This window comes from Perca flavescens, chromosome 3 (assembly GCF_004354835.1).
Source record: "Perca flavescens isolate YP-PL-M2 chromosome 3, PFLA_1.0, whole genome shotgun sequence".
NCBI lineage: Eukaryota > Metazoa > Chordata > Actinopteri > Perciformes > Percidae > Perca > Perca flavescens.
This window is the reverse complement of record NC_041333.1, coordinates 18144963-18165962: the sequence shown is the minus strand read 5'-3', so window position 1 is coordinate 18165962 and position 21000 is coordinate 18144963. Positions and strand designations below refer to the sequence as shown.

Sequence of the window (21000 nt, the reverse complement as noted above, 5' to 3'; positions counted from 1 at the left end):
AATGACAATAAATCTTCTGATTCTGATTCTTCTATTGTTTTAGCTCTACACTCATCCATCACTGTCTTTTAAAGACGCATGAACTCATGCTCTTGAGGCTGATGGGCGGTACATTTTTGCTGAACATACCTGAAGCAGACAGTGTGCCAGTCAGCACTGAGGGCCTGGAGGTACTGCTCATCGTAGATCCTCTGTTTGCATCCCGCACAGACGGGCAAACTTCCTCCAGCTGTAACACATGAGACAAAGGTCACAGGGTGTGCTGATATCCACCATTTTATAGTTCACTATGCGTACAATCAACAACAGTTCTTTGATGGGACGTAACAATTGCTGATGTGTGTTGTATGTGACTGTTATCTCTATTCTTATCTGGCCTTCAATGCAAATCCGTACTGAAGCTCCAGATAACAAATACACAACACACATGAAAAAGTGAAAAGCTGAAAGTATCACCCAGCACATATTGAATCATAACTTTTAGTGAAATAGTGGAAACGTTTTGGATCCAATTTTAGAATAAGCCTAATATTTAAAACGTTTCTTTAAGGACAGTTTCACACTATTGCACTTTAATTAATCTAATGAAGTTTTGGCTAATGGCTACTAAATTAAATTGTTTCCAAAATCAGGTTTAATCTAATCTAGAAAGAAATATCCTAATGATTATTATTAGAGTAAGTAACATAGCTTTTAAGCCAGTGATTCAAATTGCTATTCCTGTTTTACATGATGTTGAGCATTTCTGTTAATCTATGACGATTTTGCCTGCTGTCCCTTGGTCTGTCTGTTTTTTTCTTTTCTTTTTTTCTTGTCAAAAAAAAAAGTAAAAAAAATAAAATAAAAATAACTTAAGTAAAATACAAATAATCTTGTGGAAAATCATAGAAACTTTTGTTTTCAATAGATACGTTTTTGTACTCTGAGTTGATCAGTTTGATCCCTACTCCCATACTCCCCAATCCCAGAGTTGGAACAATTAATTCTGTAAGTAAATTCAATTAAATTAAAATTGTGTGTGTGTGTGTGTGTGTGTGTGTGTGTGTTATCTGATGATGTAAATCTGTTCAATGGAAATGATGAGGTGATAGCAGCAACAGATAGCAAATTTTACGACTTCATACCGCAAATACTGCAGTTCATTTGCTTAGGAACACAACTTTTACATCCTAGGAAGGAGGTGGTGAGGTAACTAAGTAACAATGTATATAAACATGGCCGCCAGTTAAACACAGTTCATACGTGTTGCTCCTTTTATTAGCAGGGGCTGGGCTATAATCTGTAAGAGAAGGATGAAGCTAAAGATGAATACTGTAACTTCCTGAAGTAACTCCTCCTGCACTATTCTTTATTGGCATCATTGCTGAGTTTTTGTACTTTCACTCTGAAAATCTTGAAATTTGTTGGAGTTCATATACTGTCTGAGATCCTAAACCTGCAGTGAACTCAAAAATAACGTAAAATGTGGCCGGGTTGGATCAGTGGCTAGAGCAGGTGCACATGTAATTCAAAAGACTTCAAAAGTGCATGTTGTCACCTTTTCAACATAGAAGCAGATACTATTTCAACTTGTAAATTGTTTTTGTTTTTTTAAATTGAAACTTTTAACATGAGACTTCATCTGTTGAAACTGGGCATCATACGTTAGGTGCGTTACACAGTACAGGGCATACTCCACTACTATGGTATGGAAATTATAGCAAAAATTATTATTGGCAATAAATCATGTTTGTGCAGCTGGAAAGTAAAACATAATACACTGTATTTAATACAATTTACTGAATTATTATATTTTTACAGACAACTGAAACTCAAACATCTGTGACGAATTTGTGTTCTAAATAAAAAAAATAAAAAAAATTGATCTAAAAAAAAAAACAAAAAAACATCTGTGACGAAGTTCTTCTGCACATCCACAGCAAGATGCCATGCTATGCTGCATGCCATCTCTCAAATGCAAAACAGCTATAAACAAGTAAAATGCTGAACACAGATCAGTTCAGAGTTCAAAGACACATCTGCTGCTCTATGCAAGACAACATCTGTCCAGTATATTGGTGGTACCAGTGTATCGATGTTTTATCACTAAAGAAGTTATTGTTGCAGCTTTTATTATTTGTCAATCCCTCAGTTTAAAAACTGTGTTGGCAGAGGTTTTGTGCGGTCGGCTCATTACTGTAATGCCTGACAGAGCCGCCCTGCTGGAGTAGTTTTATTGATCATCTTGGCTCGTAGGCAGGTCTGGTTTGTGCTAATACCTTTTCTCTCCTCTCCTGTTTACTAATAAATATTATTATTTTATTATGAAGCATTTCTCTCCCTGACAATTGTGTCACTCACACACTGTATAACCTGTGCAGGTCTAGGACTGGGTGTCCCACCCCTCGCAACTCAATACTCAAAGTTCCTCTTGCAAAGTGAGTCATCACATAAAAGGCTGTTGTAGTACAGTGTACGGAATCACTAAATGTGCAGTAACATCACATCTTAATGCAGGTATTTACCAAATTTTCACAGCGATACAAAATTATTATACTAAAGTTTGTTTAAAAGAGCAATTGTTCCCAATGTTTAATAAAAAAAAACTGTCTACTTGCATCATTTCTGACCAATTCAAACAAAAACATTTTGCCCTTATTTTAAAGTCCAGAAGAAGTAAAATAATAAAGTAATTTATGAGAAAAAAAATATATAAAAAAATAGCATTACTTTGTGTAGCATGAATATGTTTCTTTTATTGATTCCCTCTTCTGTTAATCATCTCACAACCTCTCACATGTATCTTGCAATGCATTCCATGTTGGAAATCATTGTCCTGGAGTGATTTCTCCAGTTAATGTTTATTTTAACAAATTAGAATGAGGTAACATTGTGTTATTAACTACTGCCATCATTACATTTATACTGGTCATTCACAATGAGATAGATGAGGAAAGTTGGAGGGGATTTTGATCTTTGGGGCTATTAGATGTGCCTTTGCCAAAGAAGCTGCAGCTCCAACTCACTTAATGTTGTTCATTTAAGTTCAACTTTGTAAAACCTTTAGATGATGCTGGGCAATAGCAGTTCAAGCAGCACCTTAGACAATTGTGTGCATCCATCACGCCGTAGAGTCCTCATTATATTGTATTAATGTAACAACCTGTTTATAAGCAGAATATATTCGGCTATCCCAGATCGAATGACTACTGTGCATGGCCTAAGGATGAACACTGCATCCAAACGAGACGGGTGCATCAACAAAGCATGGCTTCAGTTGCAGCACAACGTAACAGCCTGACGCTCCCTGCAGATACACCAATGCTACACTGCTGTCTGTCTGTGACTGATAATGAACGACACCCAAAGTAGGAAACCTAGTGCAAAGCATAATGTTCTGCCAGTTTCGGTGGAGCATCCTCTGTGTTTTCCACTGTCCCTGCATCTCTCCGCCCCGCCACCGCCGCATGCACCCCCAGCAGCAGCTCCTTACCTTCCTCCTCTCCCATGCGTTCGTCCTTCCAGGTGCAGCAGAGCAGCATCAACCTCATTCACTCTCCGACACCGAGCTCCGGGAGAGAGAGCCAGCCGCCTCTGGTCGACAGATAACCGGTGTCCGACCACCCCAGCAGCCCGCCCCGCGGTCGTGTTGCTGTGCTTCTGTCCCTCCCTGCGGCGCCCTCGCAGCTTCCTCCTGCCTGCACGTTTCTGCGGCGCTTCATTCAAGAGGGCTGCTGACCAATGAAGCTGCTGAGCCGGCGAGAGGAAGAAAGCAGCCAGCCAATCAGCAACACTCCCTGCTTAATTTATGCATTTCTTGAGGGCGGGGAGGAGGAGAACACAGTGCAGTGCAGTAAACACCGCGGTGGGTTTAGCAGTTACAGAAAGACAATATATTAATTTAGCCCCTATTTATTTGACAGCTATTTTACAACGTACAAGCAACATTTTTCTAGTTGAGGAAATCGAGGTGTGCTCACAAGCTGTTGGTCACAAATTCGGCTACATGGTAGCCTACTGTTTATCATGTTGAGTCTTTGAAGCTTTTGAAACTATGTAAAATGTATAATTAAAGTTGAATTACTAAAAAAGTTTGAAGTGTCACTTAAAGTACAGGTGCTGAAAACCGTTGAAGTGTAGCACTAAAAGCAGACAGGATAAAATAAGTTGAAATGTCAGTTAAAGATGAATAAATAATAGCAATTGAAATATTAGTTTATATGTACTGTAAGTGGTCAAATGTGTTCAAATATTATCTGAAGTAGAAGTGCTGGAGTTTGCACTGAAACCAGTTGAAGTGTAAAATGGGAAAGTAGTCGAATCTTTCAGTGTGAGGCAGGTAAGCTGAATACAGGCAAACACACAATTTAACAAATATGGAGGAAACATTAAAATGACAAATACATATTTACCTGGTTTTAAACAGTGTACTATAGAATGTGAATCATGGGTCAGTGGTTCTCCCAGGAGATCTTCAGTGAACACAGCAACATGAGTTCATTATTTCCAGCTGGCACAACAAGAACAGAGTTTAGTCTCTCCACCGAGGCCAAATGGCCTTAATCAGTTTGTCATTACAATGAAGAGCTCTACCAACTCATTCACATATCAGAATTTAAAATACACTGATGGTTCCTGGTTCATTTTGCCCAGTCGGAATAACAGTAACAATCTGGCAGAACTGAGATGCAACAAGACTTGAACCTGAGATATTATTGCTGATCTACCAGGACACCCTGAGCCAGGTGGTTTTCATCAACTCTGCTGTGGAATGCACCCATAAAGAAAAGAAAAAGTGTAAATAAATAGGAAGACACAAGTACTTTTAACACATTTTATTTTGTTATTTGATGAAGTAAATAAATGCTGGAACAAGTCACATGGGTGTCGTGGAAATATAAAAAGTGCAAAACCACACTGTTCCTCCTTATAAAAACAGTTTTAAATAAAGATGAAGAGTATCCCACGGCACATTAGACAAGGTCTGACCCAGGCTCAAAGACAGTTCTTGCACAGCACCGAGTGAAGGAACCGAAGCCAGCAAATATCAAATTAGTACAAAATACAGTACACAATTACAGAAAGAGATGGAGTCACTTGGCAACAGCGCTCATGAACCTTTGGTCAGTAAGCCTTTTTAAAAGCAGCTCAAGTAAATGAAGAACAATGGGAGCTTATGACTCACATTAACACTTCGGCTCTCCCATCAAACAAAGTCTTATTCTGTATTACAATTCTAAACAGTGAATAAATGCGCTTTATGTTCACACGTTCCTGATAACAATGAAGCTATGAGTCAAAGCATGGTGCAAAACATCTTGAATAATCATGTAATGACAAGTTACTTAAATGGAAATAACTGCTGCAATGAGACTAAACATTTGAAGTGCTCTATTTCAGACACATAATTAAAGATTGACACATACATAATGTACATGCCAGAGTAGTATCTGAGTTACACTTTAATCTACTTGGAACTAAAAGGCAACACTGCTTTCCCCATTTTTTTAAACATCTTGTAATGAATCAAACACTTTTTGATTGTCATGTCGTTCCTCAGAGCAGAAACTGCTCTTCATACATCACAAGTTTGGCAACATTAAAAATGCTGAGAAAACTGAACTGCATAGCAACTAGAATCAGCAAAAGTTACTGACAGCAGATGGGTTGGCCGGAGCCCCGATTCCCGCTGCTATATACCCAGCACGCCTAAAAATAGCAGCAGAGAAGACGGGGAGCCAGAGACAATGCAGAGATTGGCCAGATTTCATCAGTTTTTGGACGAGCATCGACCAACCCAACCCCTCTGACAGAGAGATGACAAGGTCTGCACAGCGAGGTGAGACAGTGTGGGCTGTAACAATGAGGACAGTTCACCTTGTTTCAGGATTAAAACCGAAAGGGAAATCATTCATAGGTCACATTGGCAGCCGATGGTTCAGTCAGTCTTTCGCACAACAGTACAACCATAAAACACACACACACACACACACACACACACACACACACACACACACACACACACACACACACACACACACACACATTGATGCACAAGAACAACACATGGTGACACAAACACACGCTCTATATTTTAAGAAGGCTGGTGCAGTACAGGGAGTTAAAGCTGATTAACTTGACCACATTATTGATTAAAGGCACTATCAATAACATACGTCTCAGGGCGTGTACAAAATTCTGGGTCGGTGGGTTTGACGCTGAAGTCCAGTAAGTAAAAAAAACATCTTTACATGTTTTCTAATGGGGTTTGTTTGCATATAAAATGTACATTCTAGATCATGCAGTAGCACCATGGTTTCTTGAGGTCACGCTGGTGGGCTCTACTTCCTCCTCCCACAGTATTTGCCCACGCATCCTGCAACTCCACCTGCAGCAAAGAACATCAGATTAGTCTTTTCTAAGAAAACACTGGAGAGAATGCAAGTTCACACATATATGTTTTTTAAAAAATGTTATGGAGGGCTCTGCATATGTTGTTTGGTCAAACTGACTAGAGTTAGTAAAAACCTTTACCTCTGTAGACTCCTCCTCCTCCTGCACCACCAAGGAAGCCCTGCAATGGACCGTACTTGGCTGCTTTGGCTACAGAACAACAAAAAGAACACACAAATCAGCTGTTAACTTTAACTAATAAATGCCCTGACGCTAAATAAATGTTTAGGGACTTGTCGTGTTCCATAACAGGTCTCCTTGCTTTGCTGGTATGACTGAGTGAAGTTTACAACTAGTGGACATATTGTGTTTGACCACAGAATCAATCCAGCAATTATACTGTACAACCAGCCTCCCAGAGAAGCTGGTTAAACACCCGTGGGTGTTCACTACCACAACAAAGGTGCTGTAAATGAAATTAAAGATGGATTTATTGATGGAAGTGGCCGGTAGAGAGCAACTCACACAATGTAAGTGGATGTTTAATACTGTTAATAAGGTCAGTGATGAATGAAAAAGAGACGGCTACTGATGCACTGGACAAGAATTCTGTTGATAAAATGCTATCAGATTAGCTCCTGAAGGTCAGTACAACTGATGAAACTCCTTGTGTGTATGAGGCAACCAAACAAAGACAGAGGCCTTGTCAAGAATTTGCATACAGTATATTATATATCTGAGGACAGTCAATGTGTAAAAGTTAATTTTTAACCTTGGAAATAGTAAAATAGTAGTTTGACATTACAATATTTACTGCATACTATGCAGGATATGTCGGTTGCCATTTGTAAACACACCATTCAAAGTTGGCCTTGGCTCAACAAGCGAGACAGAAAGAGCAGCGGTGGTTGCGCGAGCTAGAGAGTGAATGAAGAGAAGGAAACTGATTGTCTCATGGCGGTTATGCATGTCTTTGGACTGTGGGAGGAAACTGGTGCACCCAGAGTGAAATTTATCTTTTAATTCATTCACACAGGTCTCCTCGAAAGCTGTCGATACCTCAGATACTGCCAGGGATCAAACCGGTAGTTATTAAAGAAACCAGATGGGCTTTCTTTCAAATAATACCACCAGCCTAATCTCAGATGTTCAGGAAAATGGAGGTTATCATGAGTTCAACGTACTGGTTGTTCTGTGTCATCTGTACTGACAAGCACACATAGTACCACTCCACCCTTTTCCAATCTCAGTCAAATAATATGACATGTTGCCAACGAGCAGAGAGAGAAATCAGAAAATGGGTTGAGGTGCAGGGGTATACATGTATGGCTGAAACTACTTATTATTCTTCCTAATGTGGTGTTTTTGGGTGCATGGAGAGATGTGAGCAGGTGGGTGTTTGGTACCTTGTTGAGGAGTCAGTGGGGCTGGTACATATCCACCTAGACAACAACAAAGACAAATGAGAGATGAGATGGTGCCATTAGACTAATGCTAAAATGAAATCACTTTGTCTGTCTGATCCAGAGGTGCTCTCAGTGTATTAAGATAACCAGACCTGCACATACAGCCATGTTTTCCAGTCTGTGTTTAACATTTAAAAGACGCAGAAAAGTAATGTCATTTAAAGCTTGGCAGAGGGAAGGCGCTTGTGGTTTTGCCCCATTTAAGCGGCTGAAATTTGAATAATGTGAGCTTTGACACATTTTGACATTTTCTTCTGATGTATTTTGCAAATGGGAGAAAGATTACATATAATTTCAATTTGCTGCACTGTCTATACTAATCCAATTAATCTTTCTGTAATTAGCTACACAGAGGAGAAAAATGCAGGTTGTCATTATTCAAACACAATTTAATTCCCTTATGCAAAGTCAGCCTCCCATGTGTGTTAACAAGTTGAGTGTAAGATGTTAGGAATAAATTATGTTAAAAGTGAAAAGCCCTTTTTGCTTGTATGAGCTAAAGAAATCAAGTGACTATTAATTATTTATATATACTACTTATAAGTAATCAGAATTCTATGCGTTTTCATTATCAAATTTAATCATGTCATCACAGAAATTCAGGACTTTTCAAATTTAATCAGAGATGAATTGAGGTTGCAATCTCTCTACTGTATGTCAACGAGTAAAATTGTGTTTTTGTATGGGAAATTACATAGAAAACCCACAAAGTGGAAGTGTGCAGAAGGTGGAGTTGCATTGTGTTTAAGAGAAAGTTTCCAGCATAAAGGGAAGGAGAGAAGGGGGACAAGATACCTTGTCAAACATAGAGGGCTAATGAGCCATTAACTAATATTTTCAACATGAGAAGAAACTTAATAAATTGGGGAAATTTTCTGTCATTCAGCAGTAGTTCTCCTCTCCCTTTCTTTATGCTCTCAGCTCTAAGAGGGAAGCGATGGGTCAGTTTTCCTGTCCTTTCATCGATCCAGCAGTGTTACCTGGCTGTTGACAGTTGGGCATTAATCCACCTCCTGATCCAGAAACAGGGAAAAGAATTGTCTGTGTTCTAAATCCTTGTCTATGTGGAGAAGTTTGGCTAACGTATCAGAGTGACACGATGAAGACAAACTATGAATGAAAAGGGTTAAAAAAACTTGCAGTGACGATACTGAAGCAAAATGGGCTTGTGTTTCGTATTTATGTCTATCCTCCACGCACACATACGCATACACACACAAACGCACGCACGCACGCACACGTAGAGAAAGTTCGACAGCATCCTCATCATTAAGTGAAAGATTAAACCTTTACTTTGTGCACAGACACATACGTTAATTCACAGGGAGCAGTTCTAGTACCTTGGTAGTACTGTTGGGGGTAACCTCCTCCATAACCAGGAGCCACAGGAGCCACACCTGTAAAATTAAAAAGCAGTTATACATTAGTTACTCACTGTCAGAAAAAATGTCATCAGTTTGTAAACTGACAATATGACTAGGGTCATTCAATATATAAAGAGTTGTCAGGAAATCTAGTAAAAACTGATACATACAATACATACAGTGAATATGATAATTTGACCCATTTTTCACCATTTGGCAAAGCTTTCTGTTGGGAAAAACTGTACTGGCAAATGAGGAAAGTTATTAAACCATGTGTGGAAGCAGTTCACACGGACAAATATCTCTCTAGCCATTGGGAGAAGGATTAGGCCCATGAGTTTCAACAACTAGCCTGTACAGTATCTGTGGGGCAGTGAGAGGAGGCTGCAGTGTCGGCCCTCACTGATGGGCAGAGGAGCAGGAGGAGGAGCAGGAGGAGAAGAAGAGGCAGGGCCAGAAGCTACACTGCACAAAGTGTAACGTCTGTGTGAACAGCTGAAGTGAAATGTGTGCCAAATTGACCCACTATTGTGTTTTGTTTCGGAAAAAGAAAGAGAGGAAAATACAGGAGGAAACCGAGCAGAACACATTTAACAAACATGCGGCAGTGCTCACCTTGCTGATGTACATTGCCACCTCCAAGATTGCCGTAGCCTGTTCAAATGAAAAGCACATGAACAAATCATGATAATGTGTCTATTCTTCTGATTTTGTGTACAGTAAGTATAACTTCATTATCCATGGTTTTGGTTCCTATAGCAGTTGTCATTTCTCCCCCTGAAGTGAGCCAGCAAACGGCTCAGCTGAGGTCACAGTAACAATCTCATCCAAACGTCCTCTGGCAGAGTTTTGTTATTTCAGGGCAAGACTCTCCAGGGGTTTGGGTTATCTCCAAACAGTCAACCTTTGATGTTGCACACAGTATTACAGTATAAGTAATCAGTCTTCATCAGGAAATGTGTTGTTGACTTGCTCCATTTACAAACTTCTAACGGTACTGTAACACTGCAGGGATTACTGCCTCTGGTGGAGCTGGATTCTGTCAAACATTTGGCTATATAACTAGCGTATATAACAACTTCACTATACATTAATTCTTAGTTTCTGAAATAAAATACTAAATAGATGTGCATAATGCAAAGGATCATTTCATACAATACATTTTAATACATTCAGTCATTCTAATTTCATCAGCAGGATCTTTGTCACAATGAAAGGAAACAAAACAGCACATGACTAACACTCGATTCTAACTATACCAATAGTTTATAAGATACAGTACTACAAATCTTCTATTAATATTTAAGGGGAAAGCAGGGTGGAAGATTAAGTACAGGTACATACTGATCTTAATATACAGTGTTTGTCAACATCTGCCTCACTCAGGAGCTTTTCCAAGTTATAAGACTCGTGTTCATAACACATATACACTATGTTTCCATGTGCTGTAACAGTAACAGGCCTGTTGCACTACCTGGTTTGGGTGGTTTAGCTCCAGCACCAGCACCTCCCAGTCCACCTGCAGAGGGATACGCCAACCCACCTGTCACAAGAGACAGGAGAAGACTGACTTAGGTGTGGTGACATGGTTTACCTAAAGCTGTCCAACACATGATTGTAAACCAGCTCCAGAAAGAGTGGAAATACTGCCTCCACTAAAACACCAGTTGATTTCCTTCATCAAACTTCTCCAGATGGCTTCTCCTTCCTGACACTACTACGCCCCATACAGAAAGTTATCAGCATGTTGGTCGGTTTCCTGCACAGGAAATGCGATGCGATAGCATCTCCTGATCAACTGTCACTTTGAGCACTAAGCAGAACGTTTTAGGCTGTTTATTTTTTGTTTTTTTTGTGCATTAGTGTTGTCAGCCTCCTCTCCTCTCATACATACCATGACCATAACCATGATGATATGGCCTGTATCCCCCTGAATCATGATGACAGAGAAAAGTAGCATTATTGTCTGGTTGGTCAACTCTTCTCATTTGTGTCGAGGGCTGGCTCATCCAAGAAATGGCAATAATTGAACCAATCTTATAATGAAAAAAACTAACTTCAAAGAAAAATGTATCTTCAAAGGGGAAATAAGTACTATTTATGCATTCTGAGTCCCAATTAACTGACACCTGTGTCCAGTGTTCTTAAAGTTTACCATAAATGTAAATGTTACATGTTAAATGAAATGTAGGTGTGTTCTGACCTTGATAACCTCCTCCTGCTGCCAGTGGGATTCCTGCTCCTAAAGGATAAACCATCCCAAAAAACATAAATATGCTAAGAAATTTCCCTTTGGATAAACTCTGGAGTGGTTTGTTTATATCAGAAATACACGTCTACAAGCAGAAAACATAAAAGTAATAGTCACTGCAATTTAAACCAAGTCTATAAATGTTTATACAAAATATAGGGAACTTGCCTCCATAGGTTCCACCATAGGGATATCCACCTCCGGCTGGAGCAACACCGGTTCCTGTACCTATGGAGTAAAAGTGATTTAACAGAAGATTCCCCATTACAATCATGCATGCTGGCTTCATCCTCTCCAGCTACATCTAACTATTAGATTGGCTTTAATGACTTCACTGCACTAGTTTTTGAGTTCAACAACCAGTCCAGTGAATTGTTTCGTAAAATCATTAAACATCCCATCACCTGGGAATTCTAGATTATTAGTTTCTTGTTTTCATTCAGAACGTTATAAAGTCCACATTGAGTAAATCGTTCCCCCTCTGTTTCACTCTGCCTGGATTCAAAAATAGTTTTTTATCAAATCCATGATAACATTAATAAAAGTAAGTAAAATGTATCATTAATTTATACTGATAGTGTGTCTAATGTTTTAACATTTATTTTACCCCATAGTGTATGTTTTAACATTAGTATTCAATGTTTCTTAGTTTGTTTGTTTTTTCTACAGCACTGGCTCCTGCAGTCAACTTCCCTCTCAGGGACAATGCGATTTATCTTAATATTTAACTGATTGAGTTGGACTAAATGAAATGCAGGAAAAACTCCTTGGATTTGGTCTCAAGTCCATCACAGGTATAAAAGTGCAGAATAGCGAAAAAACATCATAACTGCAAATCTGCAGATGCATCAAACTGATGACTGTTCAGTCTGTTGCAGGTATAATTGGGTAGAGAAAGGCCTTATCGATTCAAGTTGAGTCATTAACTGTCCAGACAGAATGTGCACAGTAAGATAAATACAGCCCAGTGTGTGACAGCGTGATCTATAACATTGAATAGGACCATAAAATGTTTATTGATAACATCATTAGGATGATTCTGAAATTATGTTTGCAAACATTGGGTTGCGTGTAGAAGTTGAACTTCTGTAAAGATCAGGACTTTTTTAGAACAAATTAGGTTAACTGTATGCATTATTTAACAGATATTCTTCGGTCACACAACTGTGCTCTTTTTCTGCTGCAGAGTCACATACAGCGGATAAGGAACACTTATTTTTACGGTAATACTAAATGTCCAGTACCTATAGGAACAACTGATTTAATGATGATATTGTGGCAATGGAATGCAAGATCAACTTAATGCATTTTGGGGCACAAGTGGAAAATTCTGAAAAAGAAGGTTAGGTTGCAACATATTCATTACTGTACAAATCAATTCTGATGAATGATTTATTAGCCATCTTTACCTGGTAAGAATGGTTTAGGTGCTTTGCCACCTGTGCCAACACCAACACCTGAAAACAGCAGTGTTTGTATTATTATAGCCACTGACAGTTGTTGTCTCTGTCTTTGTCTCCACCATGTGGCCAGACAAAACATAGCTTGAGGGCTAAAAACAACATAGATTTCCTTAAACAATAAAAGTTTTAATATTGGCCAACCTCCAAGTTGTTGGACAACGGGTGCAACTAAAAGAGAGAGGACTATAATACATGAACTATTTAACTTTCCATATTACATTCTGTTAACTAATTAACACAAATGAGCAGGGGACACACACACACACACACACACACACACACACACACACACACACACACACACACACACACACACACACACACACACACACACACACACACAGAGCCCATATAAGTCGTTGAAAAAAAGCACCGCTTTTCAAAAAAAACATTGTATGGTATAAGAAACAACAGAATACACCCATACAAAGCAGGCAAAACTGTAATACTAAAGGGTGATTTACAGAGTGACTGTATGATATTTCTGAGACTCATTTGCAACTAAATGACTTTGCTTACTATTATGCAATTATAATAATTGACTTGTTGTAATAATTTGTTTATTCAGGATTTCTTTGAAGTATGAAAGTCACCAGGCAAACATTGAGGTTGGTGTGATATCATAGTGTGACCTTGCTTCAATATTTGTTACATATCAGTAAATCTCCACAAACAGAGATTGTTTACACTGACCAGGCTGACCTTGGCCTGTTGGACCAACTAAAACACAGGCAATGGTTACATCAGTTCACATCTTGCATAAAATAATGTTAACTGACAAAGAGAGAGCAATCTCAATTATAAATACAGAGAATAAGTACAGCTCAGACAGAATAAAACACTACATTTGGTATAAATTTAAAAACATGAATGACTCACAATCAATGCACATGCAAAAGAAAAAGAAAACTGATCTTACCACCAGAGGGTACTGTAATACCTGCTCCACCTTTGACATAAATAGAAAAAGGTACTGGTCACATATCTAATGTCTGAATACAAACTGTACAAAATAATAGATTGTTGAGAATGGTTTTTTATGTAAAATGAGGGATTTTTTTTAAAACATATTTATCAAAAAGTATCATCAAGTTATAGTACATTAAATCTAATGTAAGTATAATATTCAGTACAATGAATAATTAAAAACAATTTTATATGTGCAACTTACCACTAGGCTGAATAATTCCACCAGAAACTGTCAAAACAGCCAGGAATAAAAGTACATTAAAACAAGTTAAGACACACTACAGAAAATAAAATTAAAAATTAAATAAACTGCAAAAATATGCACTTATTTTGAACCCACCGTTTGTTTTCACACCTCCAGCACAAGAGTACGAAGTGCAAAAAAAGCAAAAAAAAAGCAAAGTCAGTCAAATTGTCTTTTACAATATGACTGACTTCAATAATTGTGTCTGTGTGGTTTAGTTACATTAATTATAATGAAATATGCATCTGCTGTTAATGATGAAACTAGAAAAACAGAACCACATTTTGCACATTGGAAAAGAAATGTATGGAGAAAATGGGAACAATAGATATACTCCTTTCAAAATAATATATAACAAAGATGACAAGATTGTAGTCAAGACAGCAGACCATAGCAGCAGACGTACGGAGCAACAATCTACTGCATGTTAGTATTCTATACAGTAGCAGGGGATTCAAAGTTCATATACATACATAACTTTATAATGTCACGTTATTATCATTATCAATGTTTTTTTTTTCTATTGAAACCCTGGAAATATCACAAAAATCCCCTGCTGTAGAACTTGAACGATAACATTAAAAGTGCAATCATATATATTGTCAAAACAAACATTAGACATTTAGGAGCAATCAAATGTGGGAAAACGATTCCAGCATTAATCTATTACTTCCTTCTGAATGTTTACTAAATGAATAACTTACATTTGCCATTATTCAGAAAGTGCAGCTATTATATGCATGAAAGTAATCCATCAAGCACAGTGTTAGTGTTAGTAAAAAGGAAAGGAGTGCACAAGACAAGTACTGTTGAGAACAAGAGAAAGCCTGTGGCCACAACTGACATAATAATGTAGGATGGGCAGGGATCAGTCAGATTAAATCTACCTCTCTTTCAGCACTACAATGCTGGTGGCAAAAACACTAAATTCACTTGTAAGATCATAGATCATGTGTAATGCTGAAAGAAGTGATTTACCACAAACACCCTCCAAGCCCCCAGAACCAAGCTTTGCAGCATGGGTGATAGGGCCCCACAGTCTAAAGAGGTTTTTAAACGAAACCTAAAAACATATCTTTTTAAAAAAGCTTTTCACTGAATGTATTTTATAGGTTTTCCTTTTAACTACTTACTGACCTTGATCTTTTATTTATATTTTAATTATTGACTGATTTTTTTAATTGCATTATTATATGCTATGTAGCACTTTGCGATTGCTGTAATGTAAAGTGCAATACAAATACAATTGATTATTATTATTATTATTATTATTATTATTATTAAAAGTGCCTATCATTACAGTCCCAAAATAAAGCAGAATATAGGGACAATTTTCTACAGTTTGTTCAAACAGTATTTGAGGAGATGAACATCTCTTATTAAGAATTTAAAGTTCCATGCTGTAATTTCTGGCCATATAAATTGAGCATGTTCCTATACTGTACTATAATTAAATTCATGTAGATTTAGACAAACAGATAAATATATAGCAGTGGGGGCTTCTGGTAATCCAATAAATAACTAACCAAAAACATTAACAGGTTGCATAGGTGGTGGGGCTATACTTTTGTTTAATTTGGATAATAGATTGTGCTTTTAAGAATTAAATCTGTAACTATTAAGATGATAAATCTAGATGCTGCTTAAAAAATTAACTTGCAAAACACTTGTTTGAATAATGAACAAAAGATTGTTAAGTGTGATTTTTGGGAGAAATACTGAGTGGACTTTTCCATACTACATCAGAGTGGTAAATACATTACAACTCAACTAATATTTGAGATAGATATATATATATATATATATATATATATATATATATATATATATATATATATATATATATATATATATATATAATTATTAAATTCAACAGATTTCACTTCATGGTCAAAGGTTTCATGCAAACAGGTCTTACTGGGCCGTGGGACCTCTGCGGTCTGGCTAATTGCAGCAATAGGCGTTGGCTCTGCCAAAAGACAACAGGTTCAAGTTTCATCCATTGTACTTTAAACGCGTAGAGTGAGAGAGACTAGAAAAGGCAAAAGCTGTGAGGTGGACTACAGTATGATACTGCCACAGCTGTGAGGCTGTAAGCTAGAGGTGGTCAATAGCTGGTAGCACTAGCAGTACAAACAACATGACTCTTGTGGGCAGGAAATGGGTGGAAAAAATGTAGAGGGGATAAATGATGGCACAGTACTAGTGCAATCACCCCAAGGTAGAGTGCAATTGCTAAATATAAGTGGAAATGGCACTTCTTCCTTTTCCTCCCATATGTTTTATAGAGCTACTGCAAATGTATACATGATGTGTAAATGTGTGTAGAGTAAAGGTCCTAGGAAATACAGAGTATTGGCAATTTACTGTACCTGGTGGAGGAGTTCCAGCAGGACCTGCATCCTTTGCTGTAAAAACAATAAAAAGATCATTCACAATGTAAAAAATATTAAAAGGCTCATCTAAGAAAATAACAAACTATTCAAAGTTTTACCTGGCACCAAAACAGCAGAACCATCTGGGATACCACTGACACCTGTACCTGGAGTAGCTCCTGGCACGCCAAGTCCTACTCCAGTGACGCCTCCTGCGAGAGGCACACACAGGGTCAGTAAATTGATGCCACTGTTATCTGCTACCTTAAAATACAAACAGCTTTGGTAAAAGTTTGTCTCCAACTAAAATAAACAAATTAACAATGGTTCCAAGGTATCTGACTTTTCCCTCTTTACTAACGTTATTGTGGACTTGACCTCTTGTCTTGATGAAGAGACAACACCAACGGCACGTTAACAGCAGCAGAATCAATTTTAAGGAAGATTTAAATTGGCCTTTACTTCTTCTACAATGTATTTCTCTCTATATGATGACTGAATATCACTGCAAAATGGCCAATCTAGATAGGTGTTTGTCAGGGACTGACCCTACCATCTGGTGTTTACTGTTATTTAACAACATTGTTTGTATTGTATGTTTATGGCACAATTGTTCTTTTTTTGTGAATGACAAAAGTAAAACAAACAATTAATTGGCATAACTCATCAGCAGATGAGAGTAGCTTCCCTAACATCGTGGATTGACATTTTGATTCCAAGCCCACATCCATGGGGGCCATTCAGGTTCAGCCGGTGCTGCCTTGCGGGCCCCCCACCTGCTGTGCGGATGTAAGGGTCAGATGTGTGCACTAGAGACATGGTCTGTCTCCTCTCTAGCAGGGAAGAATCCAGAGTTGGTGCGCAGGTGCAGTGGTCCAAACTAGATATAGTTGGGTTCTGCTCTCGGTTAGCACCGGCTCTTAAAGGAACACGCCGACTTATTGGGAATTTAGCTTATTCACCGTAACCCCCAGAGTTAGACAAGTCCATACATACCCTTCTCATCTCAGTGCATGCTGTAAGGCTGTCTGACACTGCCAGCGGCATCAGGACAGCACAGAAAATGCAGGTGAATGGTTCCAGTAATCCTACTGCTCCAAATTGTGACAAAATAACGCCAAAATGTTCCTATTTACATGTTGTGATTTATACAGTCACAGCGTGTACAAAAAATAACGTAACATGAGACACAGCCGTCTTCTAACTGTAAACAAACCAGGAACTATATTCTCAGACAGGTTGTTGCAAAGCAAATCATTCCGCCCAAGTACTATATTCTTCCGCCTGAGAATATAGCTCCCGGTTTGTTTACGGTTAGAAGACGGCTGTGTCTCATGTTACATTGTTTTTTGTACACACTGTGACTCTACAAATCACAACATGTAAATAGGAACATGTTGGCGTTATTTAGTCACTTATTCGGAGCAGTAGGCTAGTTGGAACCACTTACCTGCAGGATCTGTGCTAGGCTAAGCTAATGCTGGAGCCGTCAGACAGCATTACAGCACACACAGAGATGAGAAGGGTATGTATGGACTTGTCTAACTCTGGGGGTTATGGTGAATCAGGTAAAGTCCCAATAAGTCGGCGTGTTCCTTTAAAGGCTTGTGTGGGCAATGACAGAGAAACTTGGAGGGAGGTGATTGAGAGGACCTATGGTACGGAACTTTGGGTAAGAATGAGATTGCAGATTCAGGCGGTTTAAATAATTTATCCTCGCAGGGTGGCTGTGTTCACCATCAGACGAGGTCAGGAGCTCAAATATCCCAAAGAAGCTTGGAGAAGAACCACTACTCATTTTGCACTCAGCTGAGGTGGTTCAGGCATCTGATAAGAATGCCTCTTGGACAGCTCCATGTGGAGATGTAAAATTGGGAGTAGACCACAAGGCAGACCCAGAATATGCTATATATCCCATCTGGCCAGGGAATGCCTCGGGAACCCCTAGGAAGGGCTAAAGGACATAGCTAGAGGGAATCACATAACAAACAAACTTTCAGCAGATGATTTAGGAAATATGATTTTTTCATTTGTATAACATGACTTAAACATTATTACAAGAGTTTCCAGGTTCTCCTTACCATATTTTGGCGGTTTTACACCACCCGGATATCCTGCATAAAAACATACCCTCATCAATATCTTTATCTTGACACAAATTTTGTGTAATGACAATGGTAAAATAATAGTACTTCTACTGTCTTTTCCTACTCATGCACATGCAGTACCTTCAGCCCCAACTCCTGCGGGTACTCCTCCAGTTCCTCCTGTCCCTCCCAGTCCTCCTGTTCCAGCTCCTCCTGTAACAAATAATAAGGGGAAATAGAGCAAGTTGAATCAATTGTACAATACTCTTAAATGTTGCCCGACCTATTAAAATCAGAAGAAAATTAGTATGAATGTGTAGTTTATGCACCAATGAATAAAATATAATATAAGGTAGGAGAGAAAATATTTATAAAAATTTAAAATGGAACAGTTCCTATCAGAATCAAGTTATACGTTACTGAATGTGTGATATTTGTGCTTGTGTGCTTATTTATTGTACCATATTTAGCAGCTTTTGCAGCAGCAGAGTATTGTCCACCTCCTAGTCCTGCACCAGGATATACTCCTGCTCCTCCAAGTCCTCCTGTTCCTAACCCTGCTCCAGCTCCTCCTAAAACTCCTAAGTAAGGGAAATGGAGCAGGTTTGCATGAAGTGTTTAGTTAGTAAATCTAATAACAAGAAGGATAAGATAAAGTAGATGAGAAAATAGATTTGTAATTATTGTTAATTGTACAGTTCCTATCAAAATGAGTTTATACACTATTACACGTGTCTGAATGTGTGATATTTGTGTGCTTATTTATTATACCGTATTTAGCAGCTTTTGAGGCAGCAGAGTATTGTCCACCTCCTAGTCCCGGTACTGCACCAGGAATTCCTCCTGTCCCTCCCAGTCCTCCTGAAACTCCTAATTAAGTTTAAAAATGGTTCCCTTCTTATCAGAATTAGTTTATTCACAAGCAAATGTCTTTGAATGTGCAGTATTTGTGTGCTCATTTCAGCTACCGTATTTAGCAGCTTTTGCAGCAGCAGGGTATTGTCCACCTCCTATGTTATGGTGGTGATGTATGTGTTTCAGTTTCCTGTTTAATTTTGTAGTCTGTTTTTCTCCCATGTCATGTCTTGTTTTACTTCCTGCCTTGTGTTTTACCGCCTTTGTTATTATTATTGTATACTTTTGACTTTTACTTCGTTACATTTGGCAGCAATTATCTATACTTTATACTCCATTACATTTCTACAACATTCCGTTACATTTGTTACATTTTCTGATCAGTTTTTCTCCCTGCCAAAACTGTCTTCCTGACCGTCACACGTTTGCAGTCCGCAGGGAAGCCTTCAGCAGCTCGATGGTGTTTTTTGCCCCCAGCTGCTCCTTCCAGGCAGTGCTGTCACCTTCAAGGCAGCTAACCCTAACCTTTGTCCCGACCGTGCGGTGTTTTGTTCTGTTAGTAAGTGTTTTTTACGAAAACTGTTCATGTTCGTCTCGTCTGTCCACAACGAAGCTTCTTGTGACATGTGTGTTTTTGTCTTGTGATATTGTTGCTGTTTATTGTTTTAGTGTTAGGAAAATGTCCCTATCTGTTAAGCACTTCTTTTTTTACTCTTGTGGTAGGAATGTCTTGTCTCATCTGTGGTGCATTTTTTTCTTCTTCACCGTGGGATGGTGAGAAACGAACTTTCGATTCCTCTGCAGCCTAGTATATGTGAAGAAATTGACAATAAAGCTGACTTGACTTGAATCTTTTCAATCCCAGACCAAATGAAACACCCAAATTACTATATTAACACATGCACTCTAACCAGTGATATTTTTCTTTAATTAACCACATCTACCACATAATTATCTTAATCTCATTAACATATGATCTAAGGTCCAGAAAGCATAGAGATTATTAAGATAACTGTTCAGATTAGTCAAAAAATAATCACAAAAAGTACTTAAGAAAAAAAAAATCTTACCATATTTTGGGGGTTTCACACCAGCACCAGCTCCAGCTCCAGCTCCATAACCTGTCAGGAGGCAACATAATGTTTGTGAGTATTCATTAGATCATATTGAATTATCATAAAGGAAGCAAAGGCCCTTTCATTGTACAAAACTACACAGATTTTTAAATGAAACCAACTTACCACCATAGCCGGCACCACCAGGAAGTACCTGTCCTGCTCCCCCTGGAACTCCTCCAGTTCCTAGGCCTGTTCCTGGGACTCCTGTTGGGGAGTGAATAAATAACTAATCTCTCTTAAACTGTAACGAATAAAAAGATTACAGTTGACAGAATGTATTTGTAAGCTGCTATTACCATTTTAGCAAACCAAATTAAATGCATTAATGCATTTAAGGCGCAATTTAAAAAGATTTGTTTTGTTAACATTGGGTCTATGTAATATTGTGTTGTACATAAAACTCAGTGAGTGGATCAGCATCACATATGAATAATGA

The 21000-nt window shown here is 38.4% G+C and overlaps 2 protein-coding genes across 10 annotated transcripts in view; both read right to left on the bottom strand.

Annotated features, from left to right (window-relative positions):
• limk1a (LIM domain kinase 1a) overlaps positions 1-3686 on the bottom strand; it is a 57235-nt gene extending 53549 nt beyond the window's left edge. The window contains exons 1-2 of the mRNA XM_028574608.1: positions 3473-3686; positions 130-229 (exon numbers count right to left, since the gene is read on the bottom strand). Of these exons, the coding sequence (XP_028430409.1) occupies positions 130-229; positions 3473-3530 (158 nt within the window). The 5' untranslated portion in view covers positions 3531-3686. The remainder of the gene's footprint in view (positions 1-129; positions 230-3472) is intronic.
• A 1113-nt stretch (positions 3687-4799) lies between these two features.
• The window catches only part of elna (elastin a), a 56465-nt gene continuing 40264 nt past the window's right edge, over positions 4800-21000 (bottom strand). For 5 of the 9 annotated variants that reach the window (XM_028574582.1, XM_028574587.1, XM_028574590.1 and 2 more), the window contains 22 exons: positions 20688-20768; positions 20517-20567; positions 19363-19461; positions 19053-19172; positions 18733-18804; positions 18586-18618; positions 16624-16716; positions 16502-16537; positions 16048-16098; positions 14226-14240; positions 14088-14114; positions 13836-13865; positions 12863-12910; positions 11622-11681; positions 11406-11444; positions 11097-11132; positions 10677-10745; positions 9818-9856; positions 9179-9235; positions 7779-7814; positions 6514-6582; positions 4800-6367 (listed from right to left, as the gene is read on the bottom strand). In XM_028574582.1, coding sequence (XP_028430383.1) covers positions 6321-6367; positions 6514-6582; positions 7779-7814; positions 9179-9235; positions 9818-9856; positions 10677-10745; positions 11097-11132; positions 11406-11444; positions 11622-11681; positions 12863-12910; positions 13836-13865; positions 14088-14114; positions 14226-14240; positions 16048-16098; positions 16502-16537; positions 16624-16716; positions 18586-18618; positions 18733-18804; positions 19053-19172; positions 19363-19461; positions 20517-20567; positions 20688-20768 — 1208 coding nt within the window. In that variant the 3' untranslated portion in view covers positions 4800-6320. The remainder of the gene's footprint in view (positions 6368-6513; positions 6583-7778; positions 7815-9178; positions 9236-9817; positions 9857-10676; positions 10746-11096; positions 11133-11405; positions 11445-11621; positions 11682-12862; positions 12911-13835; positions 13866-14087; positions 14115-14225; positions 14241-16047; positions 16099-16501; positions 16538-16623; positions 16717-18585; positions 18619-18732; positions 18805-19052; positions 19173-19362; positions 19462-20516; positions 20568-20687; positions 20769-21000) is intronic. The other 4 variants (XM_028574585.1, XM_028574586.1, XM_028574591.1 and 1 more) reach the window with 4 other exon arrangements.